The following is a 22,305-nucleotide window of genomic DNA, read 5'->3' on the forward strand; positions in this document are numbered from 1 at the left end:
ACGAAACAATACCCTTCTCCATTTCTTCTTGGCCCAAATTAAATTTCAGCACCGCTCGAAAATTTGGCGCCACGAGTGCCTGTGTCGAGTGGAGGCACTGCAAAGCCTCACGTGTAATTGCCTGCATTTCACACAGCACAAGCGGTGGTGGATAGTGGGAGCACGTCCAGAACGCGCGAGACGCAGACGCGAAATCGAACGGTGGCGACGAAGTAAACTGAACGTTGAAGTGAGCCCACAGTGACTGACGAGATCTCCTCGCAATATGCAAAATAAAATTAGAGCAATAAAGTAGTATTGTTTCCGTAAATGCCCCTCGAATCATTACAATCGTACACAACCTCTGCCGCAGCCTGGGTCTGTTTTGCTCATAAAAGCATAGTTTTCTTTGAAAACAAACGAAAAATGCTTATTTCTAGGTTATGTTGTTAGAGATCAATAAAAAATGACCGACGCTTGCGTACAGTGATCGATCACAGGCGTAACGAAATGTCGGTGCACGAGAAATTGTTTCCCCGAAGACCAATCATAATCGCAAATTTGGAGCGGCTCACTCGGAGCGGAGTGGCCAATCCATATTAAAAATAGCGCAAAAGAGACGGGACAAAAAGACGAAGAAGCACACAGGACAAACGCTTGTCCCGTGTGCCTGTTTGTCCTGTGTGCTTCTTCGCCTTTTTGTCCCGTCTCTTTTGCGCTATTTTTAATATGAATGTCCACTACCAACTTGCCCGGCAGACCAAGCTTGGCCAATTGAAAATGCCCCCTCCGATAGAGTGGTGTACCCGGTGGCAGTTTCCGACCTCGTAGCAAACTCTGGCTCCAGTTAAGCAACCAGTGGCGTATTGGAGAACTTTGGCGATGCTGCTTCCAAGGTTGGATAAACGCTCATTGTGACATTTCTAAAGTCGGTGACAGCCCAAGAGCTCGGGAGACACCCTGCCTCGTAGCGAGCTTTCTGCTTCCGATAGCGCTGTGCCGCAGGCGTGGCCTAAGCCCAGTGGAAGGCAACAAGTGCATGCTGTAGGCGGAGCATCTAATGAATTCTTAACCTGCCACCGACTATAGCTGGGATCAATCCTGCTTTCGTCGACGTAAACGAAAGTGGTTCCAGACTAGTGTCAACTTTGATGGTGTTGGCGGGGGTGTGACTAGTCCAAGTCCCATTTTGGAGCACCTTTTGGAGCAGGCTGAAGCAGCCTGAAGCCCATTTTGAAGTGGCAGAAAAAAGCTTTTGGAATGGTTCCTCTGCCCTAAAGCTTGTGTGCAACCTTCTGTTCGTGTTAACAGCATAATAGGTTCGATTCCCTGAAATGCAGAACTAGCTGTTTAGTTGCGCGTAAAAGCACCAGGCATGGCAACAACATGTTTACCAATGAAGGACATTATGAACTGCTGTCAGCGGTTATTCTGGGCACAAAACCAAAGGTAAACCAAATGGTAGCATATACCACTGAAATAATGTAAGAATAAAATTATTTTGAGCATCCAAATTGCCTTATTGTTACAGTTCAAAAGCTTGTAATAAAACTGTGCCGAATTGCTGTTTTGTTAAAGTTTGTAATAAAAACATTTTTTTTCTTTAAATAAAAAAGACTGGAGTTGTGTGGATGTGGCATGCAGCAACAAACGTGAACAACACTCTCTTTTTACACCAAGCGAATTCGGTTGTGGGCAAGAGAGTTCTTTACAAGTGTGAACGAGGCATTAACCGGAACAGCAGACTTTAGTAGCAACGTTTTGTCAGACTCCAATAGATCGAGCTCGTAAGCGAAATAAAAAATACATCTCCTTGATTGGCGCCTAAAAGTGGCTCCGTCGACCAATCCCAGTCCTGGAAGTCTAGGAGGCGGGCTCTCACCTTGACCAATTCCATGACCAGGTAAAGCTCCGAGTCAAAGTCAAACTCCTCCACGAGCCGGACAATGTTGCGGTGCTGGACTCGTCGAAGGATGGCCACCTCATTGGCTATCATCTGCTCCTGGGCAGGGTGAAAGGAGCAGTGTCATGGGCCACAACTCGAGACGGGCCCACAAATGTCGTCCAAAACGCCAGCCAACAAACACGGGTCACGCGTTGGTCGGCAACAATGGCAAGATAGCGACACCAGAAAACAGAGTAGAGAAACCTGAGCCTCACCGGTGCTAAGCTCACAAAAACAGTAGTGCCTGAACAAAAGCTGACTCACCTGCTCCATAGGCATAGAATGTTTATTCTGGGCACCAGTAAGCCAAAATGAGGAACGGTTGTAAGATTCGTAGGCACGTTGCCTAAATTCGAGAACTAGTATTTTTTGGGGGGGGGGGGGGGGGGGGGGGATATAAATGTAGCAATGAGGGTGCTCGAGCCACAGTTTAAGTTTATTGCGTCAAAATTAGATTAAAATGTTGCGTATGCAGCACAAATACCATAACACTACAGTAGTCCCTAGCTGCAACAATATCACTTCATTCAAAGTTTAACACAGTCCTGATCGAAGAGTTTTAAAAAAAGGATTATTTGAAAATTCAGTTTTACACACAACAGATTTTCTTGAGTGTGCGATTGACAAGCTAGCAGTTGGTTCCCAGAGCCGGAACAATCTTTGCAAGAGTGTGCTTGAAGCCGTCGGCAAAGCACCCAAGGAGGACTTTGATTCGTTTGCACTTGCCGACACAAACAATTTTGTCGCTGCTGCGGCCACAGATTAGTGTGTGGCCACGACGAAGACGAAAAGGCGACGGACAAAGAACTTCCGAGAAACTCGTGACTGCCGACATGAAACATTATTTGCTTTGTGTCGATGTAGAGTGCGAAGGCAGTGATCATGGTCTTACGAGAAGGCTCGCGCAACCGGAGGAGGCACTAGCGATTCGCAGAAAAAAAAAAGCTTGGTCGACTCTACTCCTTTTTTTTTTATTTCAGTAAAAATGTTGTGAAGTTGCCCACTAAAAAGGTCTGTTCGATGGGATATTTGCTTTAGGGCTTCGGTGGTGACTTCACAAACTTCCAAGGTTTCTACAGCTCTTTCGCTTTCATAGGATCTTTTTGCCTCCCGTTGCCTTTATCATAATGAGGGTTTACTGCATTTGCTCTAGCTACCGGCATCGAACCGGTAGACCGCCTGTTCCCTTTTTGCCCGGCAACACGAGAGGCCAGTGTGCCGAAGAAAATGGGCACTCACTTTTCCCTTGCACTTGTCCTTGTCGATTACCTTGAGGGCGTATTCCACGCCGGTGTCCCTGCAACGTAATCTTGTTGTAAACCCTCGTACACAGAGGTTTCTTGCAATGCCTAGGATGCATTTCACTTTGAGGCCGACCGCAGGCCAATCGGGCAGCATCAAAACTGTGTCCTCACGGCGCTCGACGTCTTTGTAAGTTTGCCTTCATGAGCTAAGCCGATCGTGCACAAAAGAAGTGCGGGATCGTGGCACATTTACTTTGTGCAATGGGTTTAGTAGGTGACGACGAACCTATAAGACGACGAGCGATGAGACGACGCACTTTTGGTCCGGCTCTGTCAGGCTGTAGCGTTGGCTGCGGCCGAACTCGATGCGAAACGGGGCGTAGGCGGGACGCGCCGCTTCCGTCAATTTTGCGGACGCATTAAACCCTGAATTGAAGGCAGGTGAGAACCAGCATAGAATCGTGCACCGCTCAAGCGCCCCATTTCCTACCGCAACGCGTTCACCGCTGGCGTGGGGTGTCGAGGAAGTGCCTTGAGATAGACTCTCACCACTGCAGCAGATGGAAGGCGTCGCAACAAAGAGCAGCCTATGGTAGGACTAAACGAGACAAGATTCTTAAAAGAGGATTGGAAGTTTGTTGGAATGCAGCAAATAAAAAAGAATAATATAAATAAATGAGCTTAAAAAGTTTAGGCAGTTTTTGAAAGAAACCAACGAGAGAACTGCAAGGTTTTGGTAGCTCAGCAAAGAGTAGATAAATGTACTTCGAGATTTACTTGGAGTCCTGAGTTTGAATCCAGTCTCAAGTGAGATCAGCTTCTTTTTGTTGCATACTTTCGGCTCGTATGTGTCTAGCAAAGCCGGACAATCGAAGCGCTCTTCGTAAACAATGTCCGAGTGCCTGTATTGTGCGAGGCACACTGAGGTGGTCGAGAGAAGGGCACAACGAGGCAGTCGAGAGAAGGGGGCAGAGACCTGTGGACGCACTGGAACACCTGGGCGAAGTTTCCATCCCCCAGCAGCTCGCACAGCGAGTACAGCCGGGCCACTGCCTCGGGCAGGCGCACCTGCAACTGGCCGGCACCCATGGGTCACGACACCCCCGGGCCGCGCCCTCCCCTCCGAGGGAACCCGAGCGGAACTCACCTGGGCGGGCCGCAATGGCGTCGGCGACAGGGACCCCGAGCTCTGGAAGCTCGCGGCAGACGACCCTGCGGGGCAGAAGTTCCACATTACGGCGAACGGCGGTTCGACTCTTTCCTTCCACGCCCGTATACCATCAATCAAACTGACGGCTTTCCCGCACCGCCAAAATTCTAATTTGGCACGCCGGAATGCGCGCCGTGGATTTCGTTTTGCACTTTTTCTCAAGCTAGTGAGCTGTCAGAAAAACTACCTTCGCCCTATAGATAAAGGCGGCATACGCAAAGTTAAATTAATTTCTAATTATTAATTTAGTCTTAAAAACTTTTTTCTCGTTTATACAGTTAGAAATTGAGGGAGAAGAGCAGACGAAAGTGCACGGGGACATTGGAGCACAGAGCTTCAGTTAAAACTATCATTGGATGAACGCAATGCTAGCTGCCTTTGTCTTTACTCCCTGTTTGAACGCAAATGCCGGCGTCTGGCGTTCGAACGGCGAGTAGGTGGGTCTTTTTTTTCCTGCGAGTCTCTCTTTGGCACAGCCGTGGAGTCCCCCGGGCTCGTAACCGTGGGGTCGTGAGCGCGACTCCTCTAGGGTCGCGTTTAAAATTGTGTTCTTTCTTCCAATCCATTACCATTTCTTCTCGATTATGCATTCTTTCGAACGGATTGTACTCCGAAGTATGTGTTACATTTCTTAACGGATCCCGTCTGACAAGGCGTCCTGCTGACTCAATCGCAGTATCTGACTGCTTTTGCCTATTATCTTTTCGATGACAGCGGCAGTGGACTGTGGATGATGTTGGATCATTTGATTTGGGCAACTACGATGACATTTCATCTGCGAGGCGTGGAATATAGACGAGTGCCCGGGACTCGCCACACCCTTCGTTCCTTAGGCTGTCGGCGGCTGGAGACCAAAATTACGCTTACAGCATCGATGGTATATTCCCCCAATGTCCCGTGGGCGTCGCCATTTTGTTGCCAATCATAGGGCAAACGCAGTCGGCTATAGACGCAATTAAAATATGCCACTCGCCGAGATTCAGACACGGTGCCTGAACACTCGTTTCACTCTGCCGGGGATTGTTCCAACGCTTCTCGAGGACAAGGAAGCGCTTCCGGTGATTCGAAAAGAGCTACGGACGGCCGGCGACAATCGTTTTTAAGAGAAAAGGACGACCAAAGTGCCGTTACTCTCAAGCGCAGCTTATCCGGTGCCTCTCTGTTCGATGCAGGCTCGGATGTGAACGCAGACATTTGACAGATACGCCGCGTTGCGTGAGAATGTATGCGGCATTCCAAACATTACTCAAGCGAATCCGAGTTACTTCTGCAGGTCACACCACGTGACGACGCGGATAGGACTGCGCTCAACGTCGGTGGGTTTCTGAACGACGACCTTAACTTTAGAGCGACGTCGTGCAAATGCCGGAACGCGGCCGTAGATGTTCCCTCAGAAGGGACGCGCCAAGAAGTCTCACCTTCCGACGCGGGCGACGTCCGGCCGTTTGCGATCCAGCGCTGCTCTTGGCGACCGGAGGTCCGGACCGTGCCGTTTAGGCTCTTCCACTCTGCAGGTTCGATGTCGTTGAGTTCCACGCGCCTCCGTCACACACCTTGCTGTACTCTGTTTCACTATAGCTTGGTGAACCACAGAGGCTGCGGCCCCCGCGACCCAATAAGGGCATTGGAGCAAGTCACGTGACGACACTCCATGGCCGAGGCCACGGAGGCCTCGCTACTGCCACAGTAACAGCGCAGTCCACGACAAAACAAATTTTTTAGGCTTCTTTTTCTTCCAATAATGTTGCGGTCGGATACTCCCGACAGCCACAAGACACGGAAGAAAGACGAAGACATGTTACTTTTTAACGATACCTAATACGGACCAAGACTTTTCCGAGAACGTGGCTTTTGAACGACATTTGAACGATCGAAAGGCACGGAATCTATCGCTTCCACTCAAGACTTCACCCTTTCATTAGCACTTGCCGCAGATTCGCAGGTAACTTGAGTGTATTGTTGTTTCGTGAACTGTGACCTAAGAGCTCGCGGACGTTCGTCCTGGTTGGTTTCGCAGCAGACAACTCTCGGCCAGCGGACGACAGCTGGTTCTTCCGGGCCTCGCATTTGGCACAGCGACACAAATGCTCCTGTGGCGTGGGGTCACAGGCCTCGCTCCAACGTTCTTATTGGTTCGCGGGGGCGGTAGCCTCCATAGTTCGCCAAGTTATCGTGAAACGGAGTGTGGTCGTCCTACTTTGCCTTGTCGTGCTTGGCCCATGTTGCCAAAAACAGAAACTATCGATCCCAACAGAAAATACCACCAATCCCACGGTGTTTTTCCGGAAGACTGTCAAACGTACGCTTTTCTAAGTAACTGATACTTTCGAAAAGGTGTACTGGCGAAATGAGGCACAAGCACGACAAATGCCCGCCCAGGAATCGGAAAAGTGGCGGTTGTTAAAATTCACTTGTCCAAACAACGAGATTTTTTGAGCACGGGGTGAGGTGTCTGTCACATGCGCATCTCACTTTGAGAGTACACCTCCCTGAGTGATAATTACCCCAAAGAGCATATAGCTCTTTGGGGTATATGTAGCATGCATGTAGCAAATTTTGTTCACAAACATATAGGAGAGCATTTTACAACTGCGAGCAGGAAGTTCATTCATGCACACACATGCCTAAAATACCTACAGTACAAATGAGACTTACATCATAAAAATATTAATTCTGCAGTACAGCTCTCCCCTGACCAAAAAAAAGCAATGCAGTTGCAAAAAAAACAAAAACAAAACTGGTGCATTTTATTTTTATTTTTTTTTTTTATTTTTGGCTTTATTTTTACCTCAACATTTTTTACTTTCGATGGATGTCGGCAAATTATTGGATCAAGATTTCACTATGCTCCTTTAAAAAACTAGACGCTCCAGCGACCACGCAATGCTTGTAGCCACGATGTGGGGCGAAATGTCACAAATACTCATCAAAATAGCACAAAGAGCTCTCACAACAACTTGTTGCTTAAAAAAAAAAAAATTACAGCAGAGCCTTGTTGATACATTTTCGTTTCGTTGGTTACAATTATAGACTGATCCCGATTTTTCTGCCACTATTATAGAATAATGCAAAAACAAACGTAGACATATATTTGCAAGGCAGTTCCCCACAGCCATAAAGATCAATGAAAAAAAACCTTGGTGCGTGAGAGCTGCTTTTTGTGCTTTTTATCTTCCCAAAAGCAATGCCGGTTTTGAACGTTTCGCCCATTAATACATTAGCTCAGGGGTTCTCAAACCTTTTGGCCTCACGGAACCCCAGGAAGCCTCAAAAACTGCCGCGGACCCCCCCTCCGTATTTGCCGACCGAGGAGCAACAGATACACAATTGTACGCAATTTTGCTTGCGTTGCTTCCCATATATCCCCACCATATCAATCGCAATGTCAGTACAAAGTGAGATGAAGGTGCTTTGCATAGTCCTGCCGCGCAGCCTGCGGCATGGGGGGGGGGGGGGGGGGGGGAGGGGAGGGGGTTTCAATTAGGGTGTTCGCGGAACCCATGAGACGAGCTCGTGGAACCCTTGTGTTCCCCGGAACCCAGTTTGAGAACCCCTGCATTAGCTGACTGCTGTCCCCCGAAAAATGTACCAATGAGGTTCTACGGTACTAGAAGACAAAGTACCAATTTTGAATGCCGTATGTGGATGCTTAAACCCCTCAATGACTAGTTTGCTTGTCACAAACTGTGCGCACCCAGGTCCGAATTATACCTTGCATTTCCGAACTGTCCACCTTTGGACCAAAACACGCAAAGCACTCGCGCCGCGATCTCTTCCCCCGCAAAGGTGTGGCCCCATTAGCTCTGACCACGGCATTGTTTGCAGAGAATGTCACAAAAACATTTCCCAACAACCTCAACCCTTTGGGTTTTTTCACCCGCAAGCCGAACGGAAATTTTAATCTCGGTAACACTAAGACGAACACTCAGTAACACCAAGCGAAAATGGCTACCCACATCAATGGCAAATGAACGTATCGCGAGAGTGCCACCAACTTTGGCCGCAACTGTGAACGTTGCGACCGAGTCCCAGAAAGAATCGCTTGAGACTGGGAAGAAAAAGGAAGACACTTAGAAAGAGACCCAACACAGTGTATGTTGTCCCCCTCTTTAGGTGTTTTTCTCCCCTTGTCTCTCAAGTATTCGCCAGATTGTCCGCTTTCTTTTGACGCGGTGGATGCGGGAGGAGCGGCACACGCACCTTCAGAGTCGAGGTCGAAGTCGTCGTGCGAGTGCTTCTCCAGGCCGTAGGCAATGAAGATGTCCTCCGAGCCAAACAGATCCGCCAGGCAAGTCACCTGGGGAGAGGGGAGCCAGCCCGTTAGCCTAAGTCCAAAGGTCCCCTTCACATGAAAGAATAGTATCGCCAAGTTTGGGGTCGTTGGCAAATTGCTCCCTAGATCCTTACGCAGCAACACCAATTGCTGGGATTGAAAACGGCTCGAAACTATGACAGCTCAGAGACGTGTGAAACAGCGGTAACCAGTTTATGTTCCTGAAAGTTTGGGCTCGACAGCCTAGAATTTCTTTGAGGTTCAAGGTAGAAACATCTGAATATTTTGAAATTTTTTTAAATTCCAGGTTTGCAGAGTTCGAAGCTTCTGAATGTTGCAGACAGAGTAGCACGGTTTCGAATTTCCACCTTTGTTTTATCTATATTTGTTATCTTTGGGCAGTCCTCATACATATTTTCGTTCATTTCGAAAATCATTTCGACTAGGATTGACCGACCGACCACCTGTCCCTACCTGGGGGTCCCTAGCTAGGGACCTAGGGAACTTAGGCACCTTAAAAGGAGTGGAATTTTGATACGTATGGCTCTCTGATACGATCTCAACGCATGTCAATGTGAATAAAAGGGGCGCCAGCTCCAAATGTATCTGCCGGTCCTCCTATTCCACGTCCACTTCCCCATCGAGGTCCACCACGGGGTTGACCGCTCGGCTTCAACAGAGGCCTCTGAAGTTTGGATAAACTGCCAGTTGCGAGCGAGCGCTTGTCTGTCGTGTTTTGTTCTCAACTTTATTCTCGTCGTTAAAAAACGGTCCTTCTCGCTTGCCCACAGGCAGGCAGGTATGAGCGGCAGTGTTCTTACGAGCAATAGAGAAGGGCCGTTTTCGAAAGGCACTTTTCGAAAAACTTTTTGTTCACTGTAAAAACTTCAATTGAATCACTTTTTTTCCCATAGTCAATGTGCATCCAACGTTCCGCGCATTTTATAATTTCTGTCCATATCGGCTGTACTGACGGTGTAGCGAGCACCACGAAAGGTGCCTGGCATTCTGGGAAGCTCGACGACTGACACTGATCTACTAGTAGTAACATTGGTCCAGGGCACATGGGGGATGTCCGAGACCAACGAGATAGGGAACCCCCGCCACGATGAAAAGACGGACGAGTGCGCTCACGGGCTTCGCATTGAGGGTGAAGACCTTGCGCACGGCGCCCGAGTCCAGCTTGACCAGCTGGGTGATGTCGTCGAGCACCTGCTCGAAGGAGCGAGCCGTCCGGTGGTTTAGTAGCACCCGCACCGCCTTGCGCGGACGCACCCCGTTCCGAATCACCTGGGGGGGTGCAGGCGTTGCAAAGAGTGGCTGTCAACGGTTCGTATGCTTTTGCAAAGAGCGGCATACACACACGTGCACACACACAGAGGGTGAAAAAAGAGGTGTTCAATGTCACGACCACGGATTTGCGAGGAAGGTCGCTGCTATGTTATCCGTTATGTTTCGTTACGCATTTCCAATTTGCAAGGAAGGTCGCATAGTATGTTATCCATTATGTTTTGTTATGCATTTCCAAGTGTTTTTAAGGGTGAAGATGTGTTTCCTAAAAAGCTGTGGTTCACCTTTTAATTTAAAAAAAACATGGTACCAGATGAACATAGACATGGTAACCGAGCAGTGGGAGAAAAACAGGATGGACAACAGAAAACTCCAATAGTTCTAAAGCTTCATCCTGTTTTTAATCCGCTCCTGGGTTACCATGTAAGTACTGAACCAGCTCGCCTGCACACTTCTTTTATTTTCAACCATATGAAGACTTATGTGTGTTAATAGTACGGAAAACAAAATATATAAAAAAATATTATGATGAACCATTTTCTTAGTTTTCTAAAATAAATGCACAATATTAAAGATATAGCAAAATACTCAGTTTTCAAAAAAATAAAAATCATAAAAGTGGTTGGTACAAAAATATGTACTCAATGGTTATATATAGTCAGAGCATACACAACAAACAAGTAAAGTTAGAAAAAATGATTTTTCAAGTTTTTTTTCAAATAATTGTTTTTAAAGCCAAAACCAAAAAATGTTTGGTCTAAAATTGCATCTTCACGGTTAATGTTGTTAATAACTAAAAAAAAAAAACAGACAGTTTAAAAAATGTAGAGGTGTATGGTCTGAAGATACAAACCTAAATGTTTTACAGTTTAAAATTCAAAAAAAAAAGAAAAAAAAAAGCAAAATTTAATAATTGAGTATTTTAAACAATTATAGTTTTTTTACCTTTTTTTTTTTTTTTGCTTTGAGGCAGAGACAAGCATTATTGCATATGTTAGCAAACGATGCTACTGAACTACAAGGCAGACGCCGCCAACTGTAGAAACTGAAAGAATGAGAACAGTAGGGCACGTCCCCTCGAACACCCGACCTCCAGCATGTACTGGACGTCAGGTATTTGCACTACCACCGACGTGAGAGCTCCAATTTAGCCGTGTTCTGCTCCCGTCTTCACCCCACCATGCCCGAACCGACGTACCGTGACAAGCTTGGGGCGCACGAAGCCCCTGCCACCCTGAGCGTTGCCCGGCGCGGGCGCCCTGGCCGAGCCCGGGATGCCCCTGGTGGCCCTGCCCAGGGTCCACTGGGGCCGGGGGGGTCCCTGGCGGCCGTACTCCAGCCGCACAAAGTGGTCCGTCGACGAGCAGACGTACACGCCACCCTCCTGCAGCTGCTCCAGCCCCGTCACCTTGTCCCGGCCGTCCCGGGAGAACACAAAGCGCACCCCCTGGGACGGAGGGAGACGGTGCGACGAGAGTCATTAAAAGTGACACAACTGAAATGCAGAATCTGAGGGCTGGGATCCTTGAGGAAAATGTGACCGATCGACACAGAAACCGTTACGAAACGTGCAGCACATACTTCAGAGGACAATCTGTACAGAAGGGGTAAGACTGAGAAAAAAAAAAATACTAAACACACTCCAACGAGAATTGAACCCGGGCTCGAGTTCAATGTTTCACAAATTAGGGGGTAGATGCAAAGCTAGCTGGTGTGACTCTAATAGCGAATTCCACTGGTCATTTTGGAGCGCGCCGGGATAGACTTTTCTTGAGCACGCCTATTTCACTGGGCGACCGGGACCGAAACGCACGTGTTCCACTCGTCGTTTTCGATCAGCTCCCACTCCAGACATAGATCTGGATCCGAGAAAAGTCGCTCCGCCAATTTTGGCAGATTCGACCGGAGGTCAGCCTGGCAAGCTCTTGGCGCGCCCACTTGACTGCAATTCTAGCCGGGTGGTTAAACATCTCGCAAGAATTCATGATGGCCGCTCGCGAAGTGTTCCCCGCTTTACTGCTGCTGCTGCTTGATGACAGTTCGTCGTAAAGCCGCTCCATCAGCTCTTCCAGCAAGGCTTGAGTAGCAGCGATAACGAAGATTGCTCGTATGTCCCGCATAAATACGACTGCCTTTTCGGACCTCCACAGGATAGGCCGGAAATCGAGAGATACTTAACTTGTACACTGTTCACGAATATTCCAATGAAGAGGCAAGTGGGCTACGCTGATGCACATCGCTTATCAACACGCATCTTTCACATCATGATGAACTTTGCTCGTGCACTGAACACATGTTGTTAGCGCTGTGACTGCGAAAACATGTGCTTCGAGATACGGGACCACGGGAAGGGGATTACCGGGAAAGTTAATGACGGGAAAGCATCCGCCGATCCCACTGGGGTGATGTTCCCACTGGGGATCCAGAGGCGGAGCGACTCCGTTCGGATCATGAGCCGTACATTTTTCCAACTAATGTCTCTACTGGCAATACTAAAAAAGTGACCTCAGTGGTACAATTACAAACATTATACAAGGTTTCTAATTTTAACAATACATCGCTCCGCATACAAAGATTGAGTGAAGCAAGAACATTGGCAAGGAAGAGGACGTAGGACAACTGAAGTTATAAGCACGCAGCAGCTAGGAATGAACTGTTGCGCCAACTATCTCGGGTGGGACGATAAAATTGCAAACAGCAAAATGATGGATCGTGCCACCACCCGCGCACTGCGTCGCTTTCTGGCGCGGTAATGTTGCGCCAACTGCGAATTTCAAATTCCTTCTTCGTCACGCCAAGCGTGCGCCGCCACCAGTGTGCTGCGTCGCATCTTGGCTCGAGGACGTCACGCCGGTTGCACTCCCTTCCCTTCACGACGATACGCCACTCTCGCCACTGCCGTCGCCTAGGCAGCCCGCCCGGTCGCGTTGTCGAACACTCCAGTACGCGCCGTACCCAGTCACCGCCTCGAACTCACCATGGGCAGCTCCACCATGATGCGGGTGAGGTCCTCGAGGAGGGCGTCGAAGGAGCGCACCTTCTCGGCCGAGAGGGCGTAGGCCAGGCCCCGGTCGAAGCGGTCACCGTTGCGGAAGAAGGTGAGCCTCCGTGCACGGCGGCCCTCGGCCAGCTTGCGCAGGCTCGTGCGCATGCCCTGCGGGGCCAGGGGCCCCTCCGCCTGCCGCCGGGGAGTGGGCGGCAGCCACAGGCGGCACTGCGACTCGTCCCCGTACAGCGGGCAGTGCTCCGCCGCCGTCGCCATGGCCCCTCGCTACCTGCACGGGGCGGGCCAAAAGGTTAGCACGTTTCCACCGTGCCGCGGCCGCATTCCGAATCTTAAGGGCCGACTCACAAAATTGCCTTCTGCAAAGCGGAAAACAATACAATAATAATACAATACAATTTATTTTCCTTTTTTGAATACATTTCGCTCTGTGCCCACGTAAGCCAAGAAGGCTTGTGTGTGGGACGCGGCAGGTGGCTAACAACCAGATTTTGTCCAGTTTTAACTCTTTCTACGAGTTTAAACAAACCAAACAAATCATAAGAAAAGAAGCAGCTCCTATATACACGTGCGTTATAACCGGTGGAACCGGCCTCTATTAGTCACATACTGCTATTTAGTAATATATCTCAAAGCACTGTTTCAATAATCCATATAATTCGTACAGTGGTTACGGTCGTATATTGGCACTTTTTATTAATTCACACTTTGTTTAATTTTTCTGTTCATTGATCCAAATTCTTGCCATTTTTTTCATTGCATGTGGATTTTTGCACTCAATCAACTCCTCAGGTAGTTCGTTAAAAAGTTTAGGCACATAATATTTTCTTGTAGACTCTCCATACTTTGTCTTTATTAATGGCTCTAAATATTTCCTATTTGGTCGTAATGTTCTTTCTTTAACAATTTCTATTTTGTGGTTGTTGATTAAAAAGAATTTTGTGATTATGTCATACTTCAATTGATCACTAAAATAAAATACGCCTATTTTTTTTATGTATGTCATCTATTAAATCGCTTCTCTTTTTGCTTTGGCAATCGATTCTTCTGAATATCTGTTTTTGGAGAGTTTCAACTTTTCTTTGTAGGTATTTGGCACAGTGCCCATAAACAGTTATTCCATATTGAATTACAGATTTTCCTAACGAGTTATAAATCATTTTCAGTACAGAATGGGGGACCATATCTTGCATGTGAAACATATAGGCCATCAGTGTCCTTAATTTTTTGCAAACTTGCTCTATGTGTGAGTCCCATTTAAGATGTTGGTCTATATACATTCCAAGGTATTTTACATTTTTTACATACTCAATTGGTAGGCATGAACAGTTATTACAATTTTTATTGTGCATTTTAATAGGTAATTCAGGTAATAGTTTTTTTCTGGGATCTCTAAAGCACATTATTTGAGTTTTAGAAGTATTTACGATAATTTGATTTCTACAGTACCACTGAAAAATATTGTGAATGTCTTCTTGTACTTCTCGAACGGCAACTTCATAATTTTTGTGGGCGTATACAATTACTGTGTCATCTGCAAACTGACTCCCGAAATGAAAGAGAGAAACCGGTTCCCAGTTTCTCTCTTTCATTCCCCCTCCCCCTCTTGTCTCCCCCCCTCCCCTCGGGAGCGGGTTTCCGAGCTAGTCCACGCAGAGAGGAGGGTGGTCTCCCTCTTTCCCGAATGGAAAGAAGGAACCGAGGGAGTTTCCTCCTCTCCGGTTGCTCATCGTGCTCCTTTTGGGGAGGGGAGGGGAGAAGAGCGCGAGAGAATGGAGAGAAGGAAACTGGGAACCGGTTTTCTGCCTGGCAGAAGACGATTCTGCAAGGCCGGTTCACAGTTGTGACTGCTCACGACCATGAGTCTTAAAACCTCTTACGAGAGCGCACACTTGTACCATCTGTGGGTAAGCCGTCAACACTTTCAGCGTCTGTATATGTCCTATATTTTTCGTTCATCCTTCTTTTTTTTTTTTTTTTTCTTTTTTCTTTTGAAATACTTTTGAATGTTATGGACAGCCATTTCTTATAGATGGTACATACCTTTAATCGTGCAAATACCGCAGAACCTTCACTCTAGTGAAACACAGTCCCAGGGTCATCTCATGCATGGCGCTAGCGTGCTCCCTCGCAAGTTTGTGAGCGGGCTTTTGGAGGGGCCCCAAAAGTGGATCTTGAGATCGTCCTTTTACGACGCAGACTGAACCTACCCTCCCCAAAGCATCCTAGACAACCGGAAATGACAAACATGCGTGGACTTTTTCTCCGTTAAAAACGGAACCAAACATTGCGACACGCTCCTCTGCCCCCAGCATTCTAGAAAACACAAAATCACAATCGAGCGTTTGCTTTCTCTTTTATTCAAACGTGACCAAACGTTGCGACGCGTCTCTTTGCCCCAAGCGCCCCCCCCCCCCCCTTCCCCAAAAAAAACAAAATTGACAATGATGTGTGTCCTTTCTCGCTCATAAAGATGCAACCAAAGATTGCGACACCCTTAGTCATGTTTTTTATAAAAGAAAAAAAAAAAAAAAGGCCACAGGTCATTGTAAACTTCAGGTTTCCGGGATGCTTAGGGCACATAGCTTGAGTTTGTGCCACAAAAAGACAATCTCAAAATACATTTTAGAGCCCCTTAATGGGGCGGTACAATGATTTTTGTTCTTAACATAAATACCACTTAGAATAAATCCCCGACATTCATAACCCACAAAACACACTTCAGTTTTTCTCCTCGTGCAATGGTAGTCGCAAAAAAATGTGTAAGAAAAACAAGCAGCATTTTCCCCCTCAACTCGCAGCCAGTACAAGCAACCATGTAATCTGGAGCCGATTCTACGCCTCCAATGTTTATCGTAACAACGCGCTGGGGTTGGGGTAAACCACAAGACAAGAGCCAAGTTCTGGACGTTGTTAGAGTTCAGCTATTGCCGTCATTGAAGCGGTTGGGCACAAGCCACTCTCCGAATGCTCGTCGAGCTATTGATTATCGAGAGCCAAAATCGAGTGCTCACGCAATGCTCGGGTTCAATCTATGAGCGACCTCTAAACTATGCCACTAAACTAAACTATGCTATGCGAACTCTAAACTATGCCATCAAGTTTTACGAAAAGATTGAAAGAAAACGCTCACTTTCTTTATTCATGAAATTACACCGCAACGAAGAGGTTTCTTGGTCAATGGCGTTGCGTGCGAGTATACTTGGGTCCTGCTAGTGCCAGTAAGCTTGTGTAAAGTGAAAAAAAAAAAAAAAAAAAACATTTAAAGTGACAAACATTGCAACTGAATATCGTCACACCACCCCTTTAATGGCTGGTTCAGGCTTTGGCATTAAAGCGTGACCGACTCAATTACGACTCTTGGCATTCCGCTGCGAAACGAGGTGGTGCCTCTGTGCAAATGGTGCTTGAACACTTACGGTCCTGAACTAGACCGAAGGTTTTGCAGTCTGTGCGAGATCAGATCTATGCAGTGCGATCTTGTCGTAAGTAGTCACAAGCGGGTGTAGCAGTCGGTGACACTCAAATGCAATGTCAAGGTGCAAAACCTTTACTCTGAAGAGAGATTGGTACATTATTTAATTCATGCATTACCTACGTTGCCATGAGGGCGTCTTTGTGGGAATACAAAATGCACAAAAATCGACTCTTTTATCAACCGTATCGAACACCGTCCACAAAAAAAAAATTATACATGAAAGAATAAGGCACTAAAATTACCTATGCAAATATCATGCAAGAAAAATATGATGCATCGAGTACAGTACACAAAAATCATGGTCAAGAATGTTCTGGCCCGCTCATAACAAAAAGAAAAACATGGCATTGGAGGTTTTGATGAATTCCCTCTCTGCCAACAAAGGTAGCGTCTACTCTTCTCAACATTTCTTAACTTATTCTTGGTAGTCAATTACTCTTTATTGTAACAGTGATAGAAATATGCGTTTATAAGTTTTGCTTTTGTACTTTCTGTATGTCTTGCAAGTTTTCAAGTATTTTCCAGCTATTATTTTTTTTTTCTATGTCCAACAGCAGAATGACAATAAGTAGTACAAAATACCCCCGAAACCATTGTGGCTGATTTTGGGTACTTTAAGCAGAATGTTATTATTATTTGTTGGGCTGAAATGCTTTTATTCTCTACTGCCCTGCCGGCCTTGGCCCGAAGAAACAAATGAATGAGTAAATTAATGCTCTTCTGCAGCTTGGCTCGAAACTTGTATGTGAACATTGGTGTCTTCCAGTTCTATTACTTCTCTTCTCAATTTGGGATACCCTCTTGCTTTTGATCCGGAAAAGAAAGTTCACTCTTATTTTTCCCAGAAATATGCATATACAAAAAACTTTACAGTGCCCTTTTTTCCCGCGATACATGCATCATCTCCCTTCTACTTGGGGCCACAGTTTCTGTTCTGCACCTATTTCTGTAAGTACTGGGGAATTACTATATAGGGTATTTAATTTGTATAAGGCTTGGCAGTCATTAGATGAGAAAATAATCGTCATGATAAGGTAATTAATTAAAACACACTAATTAAGCTTTTAATTATTGGTTTAAGGGGTCATGTTGCAATTGCAGTATTGACTGCAATTATTATTAGTGAAAAACCATGGCTTGTGAGTACTAAATACTAAATTTTCACATTTTCTTACCAGATTTAAAAATTGCATGAAGGAGGCGCACCGTAGGCACTGCCTACAATGACGCTTAGAAGAGTGATGCTGTCGTTTCACTCATGTCATCACTATCTCAACATGTTGTCCTTGGTCAGATGACACAAATGACGATGTGACTAAAACGGCAATGTCACTCTTCTAAGTATTAATGTGGGCAGGGCGTGCAGCACTTCTTTTGCACACAATTTTTCAATCTAGCTAAAAAAGAAATGTCAGAAGATATCAGTTAACATCTTTCTCAAATTCTTTTAACTGGTCTGGCCTCTAATTGTAATTAACATCAATACTGCGATTGCAACATGACCCTTAAAATCCATAATTAAAAGGTTAACATATTTACTTAATTATTCAACTTACCATGACGATTATCCCCTCATCTAATGTGCAGCGAGCCTCATAAATACATGATGAAAACAGCACTTGTCTTTATTCCCCCGCTCTTTTTTTAAAAAATGCATCTGTTTGAATTAAAATTAAGCACCCTGTATAGTTGCAGCGAATTAACAACTGGCAGTATCTAGGGTGGTGCTCTCAAAGAAAACATGCAAGCGCCGTACGAAAGGGCGACATCTGAAAATTAAGCGATTTCACCCCAAAGCTTAGTCCTTGCACCTTTTCTCTTTTTTATTATACATCAACGATTTGCCAGAAAACATCACCAATAAAATATGTCCATACGCCAAAGACTATCTTACATCGCACTATCGATTGTGTCACGCTAACCCAGTGAACCTCAAAATCTGCTGCACAATCTTTCTCACCTCCCTTTATCCATACGATTAGGACACACATATTTTTTTTAATATCAGAAGTTAATGCCTCCCTCATACACAAAACATTAAGGCGGAGCCTTGTAACAGTAATACTTCTAAACATTAAGATCCATAATTTTTGGCTGAGGTACGTGGCATTTTCCTCTCATTCAGATTATTTTCGCAACCTCCAGACTAGCGCACCTCCCGCGTGAACTTGACTCGAGCCACGCCTCCTTTTGCCCCAAGGACGTGCTCCACTTAGGGTGTCGGCTCGCGGCAAAGCCGGCTAATTGCCCGGGTGTTGATCCCAAGTCGTGGCCAGGTCGTCCCATCAATTTGGGACTTGCCAGGGGCAAGGTCACGCTAGAGGAAGTCGGTCAGGAGAGTCGCCCCTCCCGAGGAGAAGAGCAAGTTGTCCATTTATCCGAAATAAGCAAACAAACAAATACTGCCCTAGGGCTAGCGGGTTTCTTCCCTGCCCCACAAACTGCCGCTTTCCCCGAGATGGAGCACCCCAATTCCATGCCTAGAGTTGGGAATCGATCGGAAAAAGTTGACCCAAGCCTTCTAGATAGCAAGGTCCAGGTGGGGAATATTCTGCGTCGACTAAAACGGGCGGGACAGAGATTGAACACGAGCGCTGCGTCATCCTTCGTAAAAACATCTCCACGTCCCCCTGCCCCAGAGGTTATCACCTGAAACTGCACAATCTTTTTGGCAAAGAGCAGAAGACTAAAACAACTAACTAGCTGTAATACACCTTTTTGAGAAATCACTGGTTTGGGAGGTACTGGTAGCGAACGTGCGTTGTGCACACACTACGTGCATCGGCACGAGCCTTTCAATCGAAAGCCTGCCACGGTTGCTCGTGAGCTTGTGGATTGCGAACATACTTTCGTATCAGAAACACTAAAACCATGAATTTCAAAAATGGTGGATTGTCCGTGCACTTCCTCCGACCTTCTTTTGCTCCCTCGCGAAACGTGCTACGGAATAATTGGTGCAGGCTAGCCTGATTGACACTGGTGTGTGTTTTTGGGATACCTGTCCCATTTCCATATTACGAAGTGCTCTTTTGTAATTAATTTCAAATGTCATTTTAGCTATTCTTATGATGTCTTCCGCATCACATAATATCAATGTTCTTTCTGTATTTGTTTATATATGTATTATCTGCCCTCTGCTAGCACACCCCACAATGCCCAGGATAGGGTACTAAAAACTATGAACAGCCTTTCTACACACCAAACCATGGAAAACAAAAACAACTAAGTACAAGATGTTATGCTATGGACTGATTAATTTTTTATTACTATCTAAATCAAGAAAAGAAATAATTTATTTCTTCTTCCTCTACACCTCATAGTGGTGGCCTACTATAGCCTTTTTAAAGCTGCTGCGCCATTAAACAGCAAATTTATTCACTCCTCATGACGGTGTTTAATTAATAACCCGCGCTACAATTCAGTTCCTCTCATTGTTCTGGCACCACAGTTTTGCACACTTGGAGCGCGTTGCAGCGCCATTTCTTTAAATGCACTTCTTTTTGCATTGGTAGTAGCAATGCAATATAAATCATCTTGATCTTTGTTCTCTACCCTGGCTGTAGCCTCTTTCTGCTTTTATGTCAACCCATTTCACATGAGTGTTACCACATTTAATTCCAACGTACCCGGGATAGAGGAAATAGACCCTTTCGTATATTCCCTTCGAGTGAGGTAAGAATTGAGGCTGCGGTACCACGGCGGCCATCTTGAACAAAACATTAGTTGAACCACCAGGGCGGCGTTGGCTGTCCGTGTGAGCAAATGCTGCAAGACCTGGGCGCCAATTTCGAAACCCTTTTTCCCGTCGCTTGCGACCTTGAGTTTCCTTCTCCACTCTTACGCCCCTCCTCTCACGTGTTCACCCTCTGGCGCGTCGCGCCCACGTTCATTGTTGGGAGGACAATGTACCGGATAATCCCCAACTTGAGGCCCCCTGCCAAAATTGTCCGGCTGCCAAGTGATTTGAGCGAGATGGGGTTTTGAAGCGGTATGGAAAAGTGGGACCGTCAATTTTGAACTATGCTTTTTCGATACTGCATAAGTTGTGTACGGGGCTGGCCAAGGCACGGGCGCGAGGACGTAACTGTATACAATGCTTGGGTTGCAGGAGCACTCGCGCGTAGAAATGGTAGGACGCGCTTTCTGAAATCACTCGCCTACATTCCGCAGCGTTGCAATCCTACGAGTAAAAAAGAGTACATCTTCGGACAGTGCGTGAGTTCATGAGCGTAACAGTATAGTACATCTGAGCGGGCCCTAGATGCCGGCCGTACTAAAGACACACCTCGCGCTTCCTGTCACCACTGCCTATGCTTGCACGCGCTGCCGATTGGCGGTCCTTTCTTTATTTTGTTTCGTCGCTCTTTTGAAAATACTGAAACTAATATTTTCTCAGACCCTGCTCATCGTACCTCTGCACTACAGTTGTGTAAACACATTGCGATGTAATTTGAGATATGGGACGGAGTGTCTACATTCTTATTTCGTGTGTAATGCCGGCATAATATTCCTTTGCTGCGAGAGGGTAAAAATAATGGTAGGGTCGGCAGCAAAAACTATTTCAATGACCGAATTAAGATCAAACACCGGTAAGAACATAAAAAAGAAATCACATGGGGACGATAAAAAGATTGCTACAAGAGGATGGTGCGCGGGGCACAAACAATATTCGGAGTGACGTTGAGGGAACGCGACAAGCCAGATCTTTCCTGATGGCAGCCGTAAAAGGAAGCGAGGTAAACGTTGATCTGGTGCCTCGTTTTGATCGGCTTTGCACGGAAACTCGTCGACTACCGACTATCTTGTCAGTGGTGAACATAGTGAACATGAACTGGATGATTTTTTTTTTGTTGTTTTTGTTTCTGTAGCTAAATGAGAGTATGGAAATATGAGACGTCCGCTGACGCTTGCGTCGGCTAAAGGAACCTCAACCGCCGATCGCGGCCGATGTCATGGGCGTATACAAATACATCAAGTCGTCTGGGCGGGAGCAGTTGAAGCGCCGCACTTTTTTGGCCGGTCAGTAGAGACTCTGACTCGAGGCTACTCTGTGCGGAGGGAGCCGCTACTGAGTGCGACCAATCGGAAACCAAGGATGGCTGAAATTTCCTAATTGCCATGAGATTTGCAAATTCGTTCTTCCCGTCGTAGTAAATTCGTCCGAATCGCTATTCGATTTACTAATCGATTATTTGGATGAAAAGATATATTTCAAGATTCGTACGTGGCCCACCAAATGGCAATAAAATTGGTATAGGATTTCAAACCTATATAGTGTCACCCTAATTTACAAACTTGTTTCACTTGAAATTAGAGTTCACGCGCAAGCGAGCTGGTGGAAGCCTATACTAAAAAGGCCAGAAACGGGAGAAAAAATAAATAAATAAATAAGAGCGGGATAAGCGCACCACAGTCTCAAATCACAGCTGGAAATGGTTACTTGGTAAGTGTAAATGTCCAGACATTGTATTAGTAAAATGTATATATATATATATATATATAAAGTCAAAAATGCGTACTGTCGGAGTTACTAATTCGAAGTTTATTCCGACGTTTCGAGCGGGGACCGTTCTTCATTAGGTGATGAAGAGTGGTCCCCGCTCGAAACGTCGTAGTAAACTTCGAATTAGTAACTCCGACAGTACGCATTTTTGCCTTTGTATATATATATATATATATATATATATATATATATATATATAGAGAGAGAGAGAGAGAGAGAGAGAGAGAGAGAGAGAGGGAGAGAGAGATAGGTAGATAGATATTTTTCACTATTTGCTGACGGCCGAAACTAACTATGCAACACAATTTTCGCCAAAGGCTACCGTTATTTACAAAATACGACGAGCGTAGTTATTATATCTGCAATAATTTGATAGCAG

At 46.1% G+C, this 22,305-nt stretch overlaps 1 protein-coding gene across 1 annotated transcript in view; it reads right to left on the bottom strand.

Annotated features, from left to right (window-relative positions):
* Positions 1-22,305, bottom strand: part of LOC8034220 (serine/threonine-protein kinase DCLK1) — a 43,060-nt gene that overhangs the window by 12,487 nt on the left and 8,268 nt on the right. Inside the window, exons 2-10 of the mRNA XM_029984361.4 lie at positions 12,919-13,216; positions 11,140-11,388; positions 9,786-9,941; positions 8,579-8,675; positions 5,797-5,886; positions 4,316-4,380; positions 4,145-4,236; positions 3,164-3,221; positions 1,862-1,981 (exon numbers count right to left, since the gene is read on the bottom strand). Of these exons, the coding sequence (XP_029840221.2) occupies positions 1,862-1,981; positions 3,164-3,221; positions 4,145-4,236; positions 4,316-4,380; positions 5,797-5,886; positions 8,579-8,675; positions 9,786-9,941; positions 11,140-11,388; positions 12,919-13,203 (1,212 nt within the window). The 5' untranslated portion in view covers positions 13,204-13,216. The remainder of the gene's footprint in view (positions 1-1,861; positions 1,982-3,163; positions 3,222-4,144; positions 4,237-4,315; positions 4,381-5,796; positions 5,887-8,578; positions 8,676-9,785; positions 9,942-11,139; positions 11,389-12,918; positions 13,217-22,305) is intronic.

This window comes from Ixodes scapularis, unplaced genomic scaffold (genome assembly GCF_016920785.2).
Source record: "Ixodes scapularis isolate PalLabHiFi unplaced genomic scaffold, ASM1692078v2 PGA_scaffold13__105_contigs__length_92229423, whole genome shotgun sequence".
In the NCBI taxonomy this organism is placed as follows: Eukaryota; Metazoa; Arthropoda; class Arachnida; order Ixodida; family Ixodidae; genus Ixodes; species Ixodes scapularis.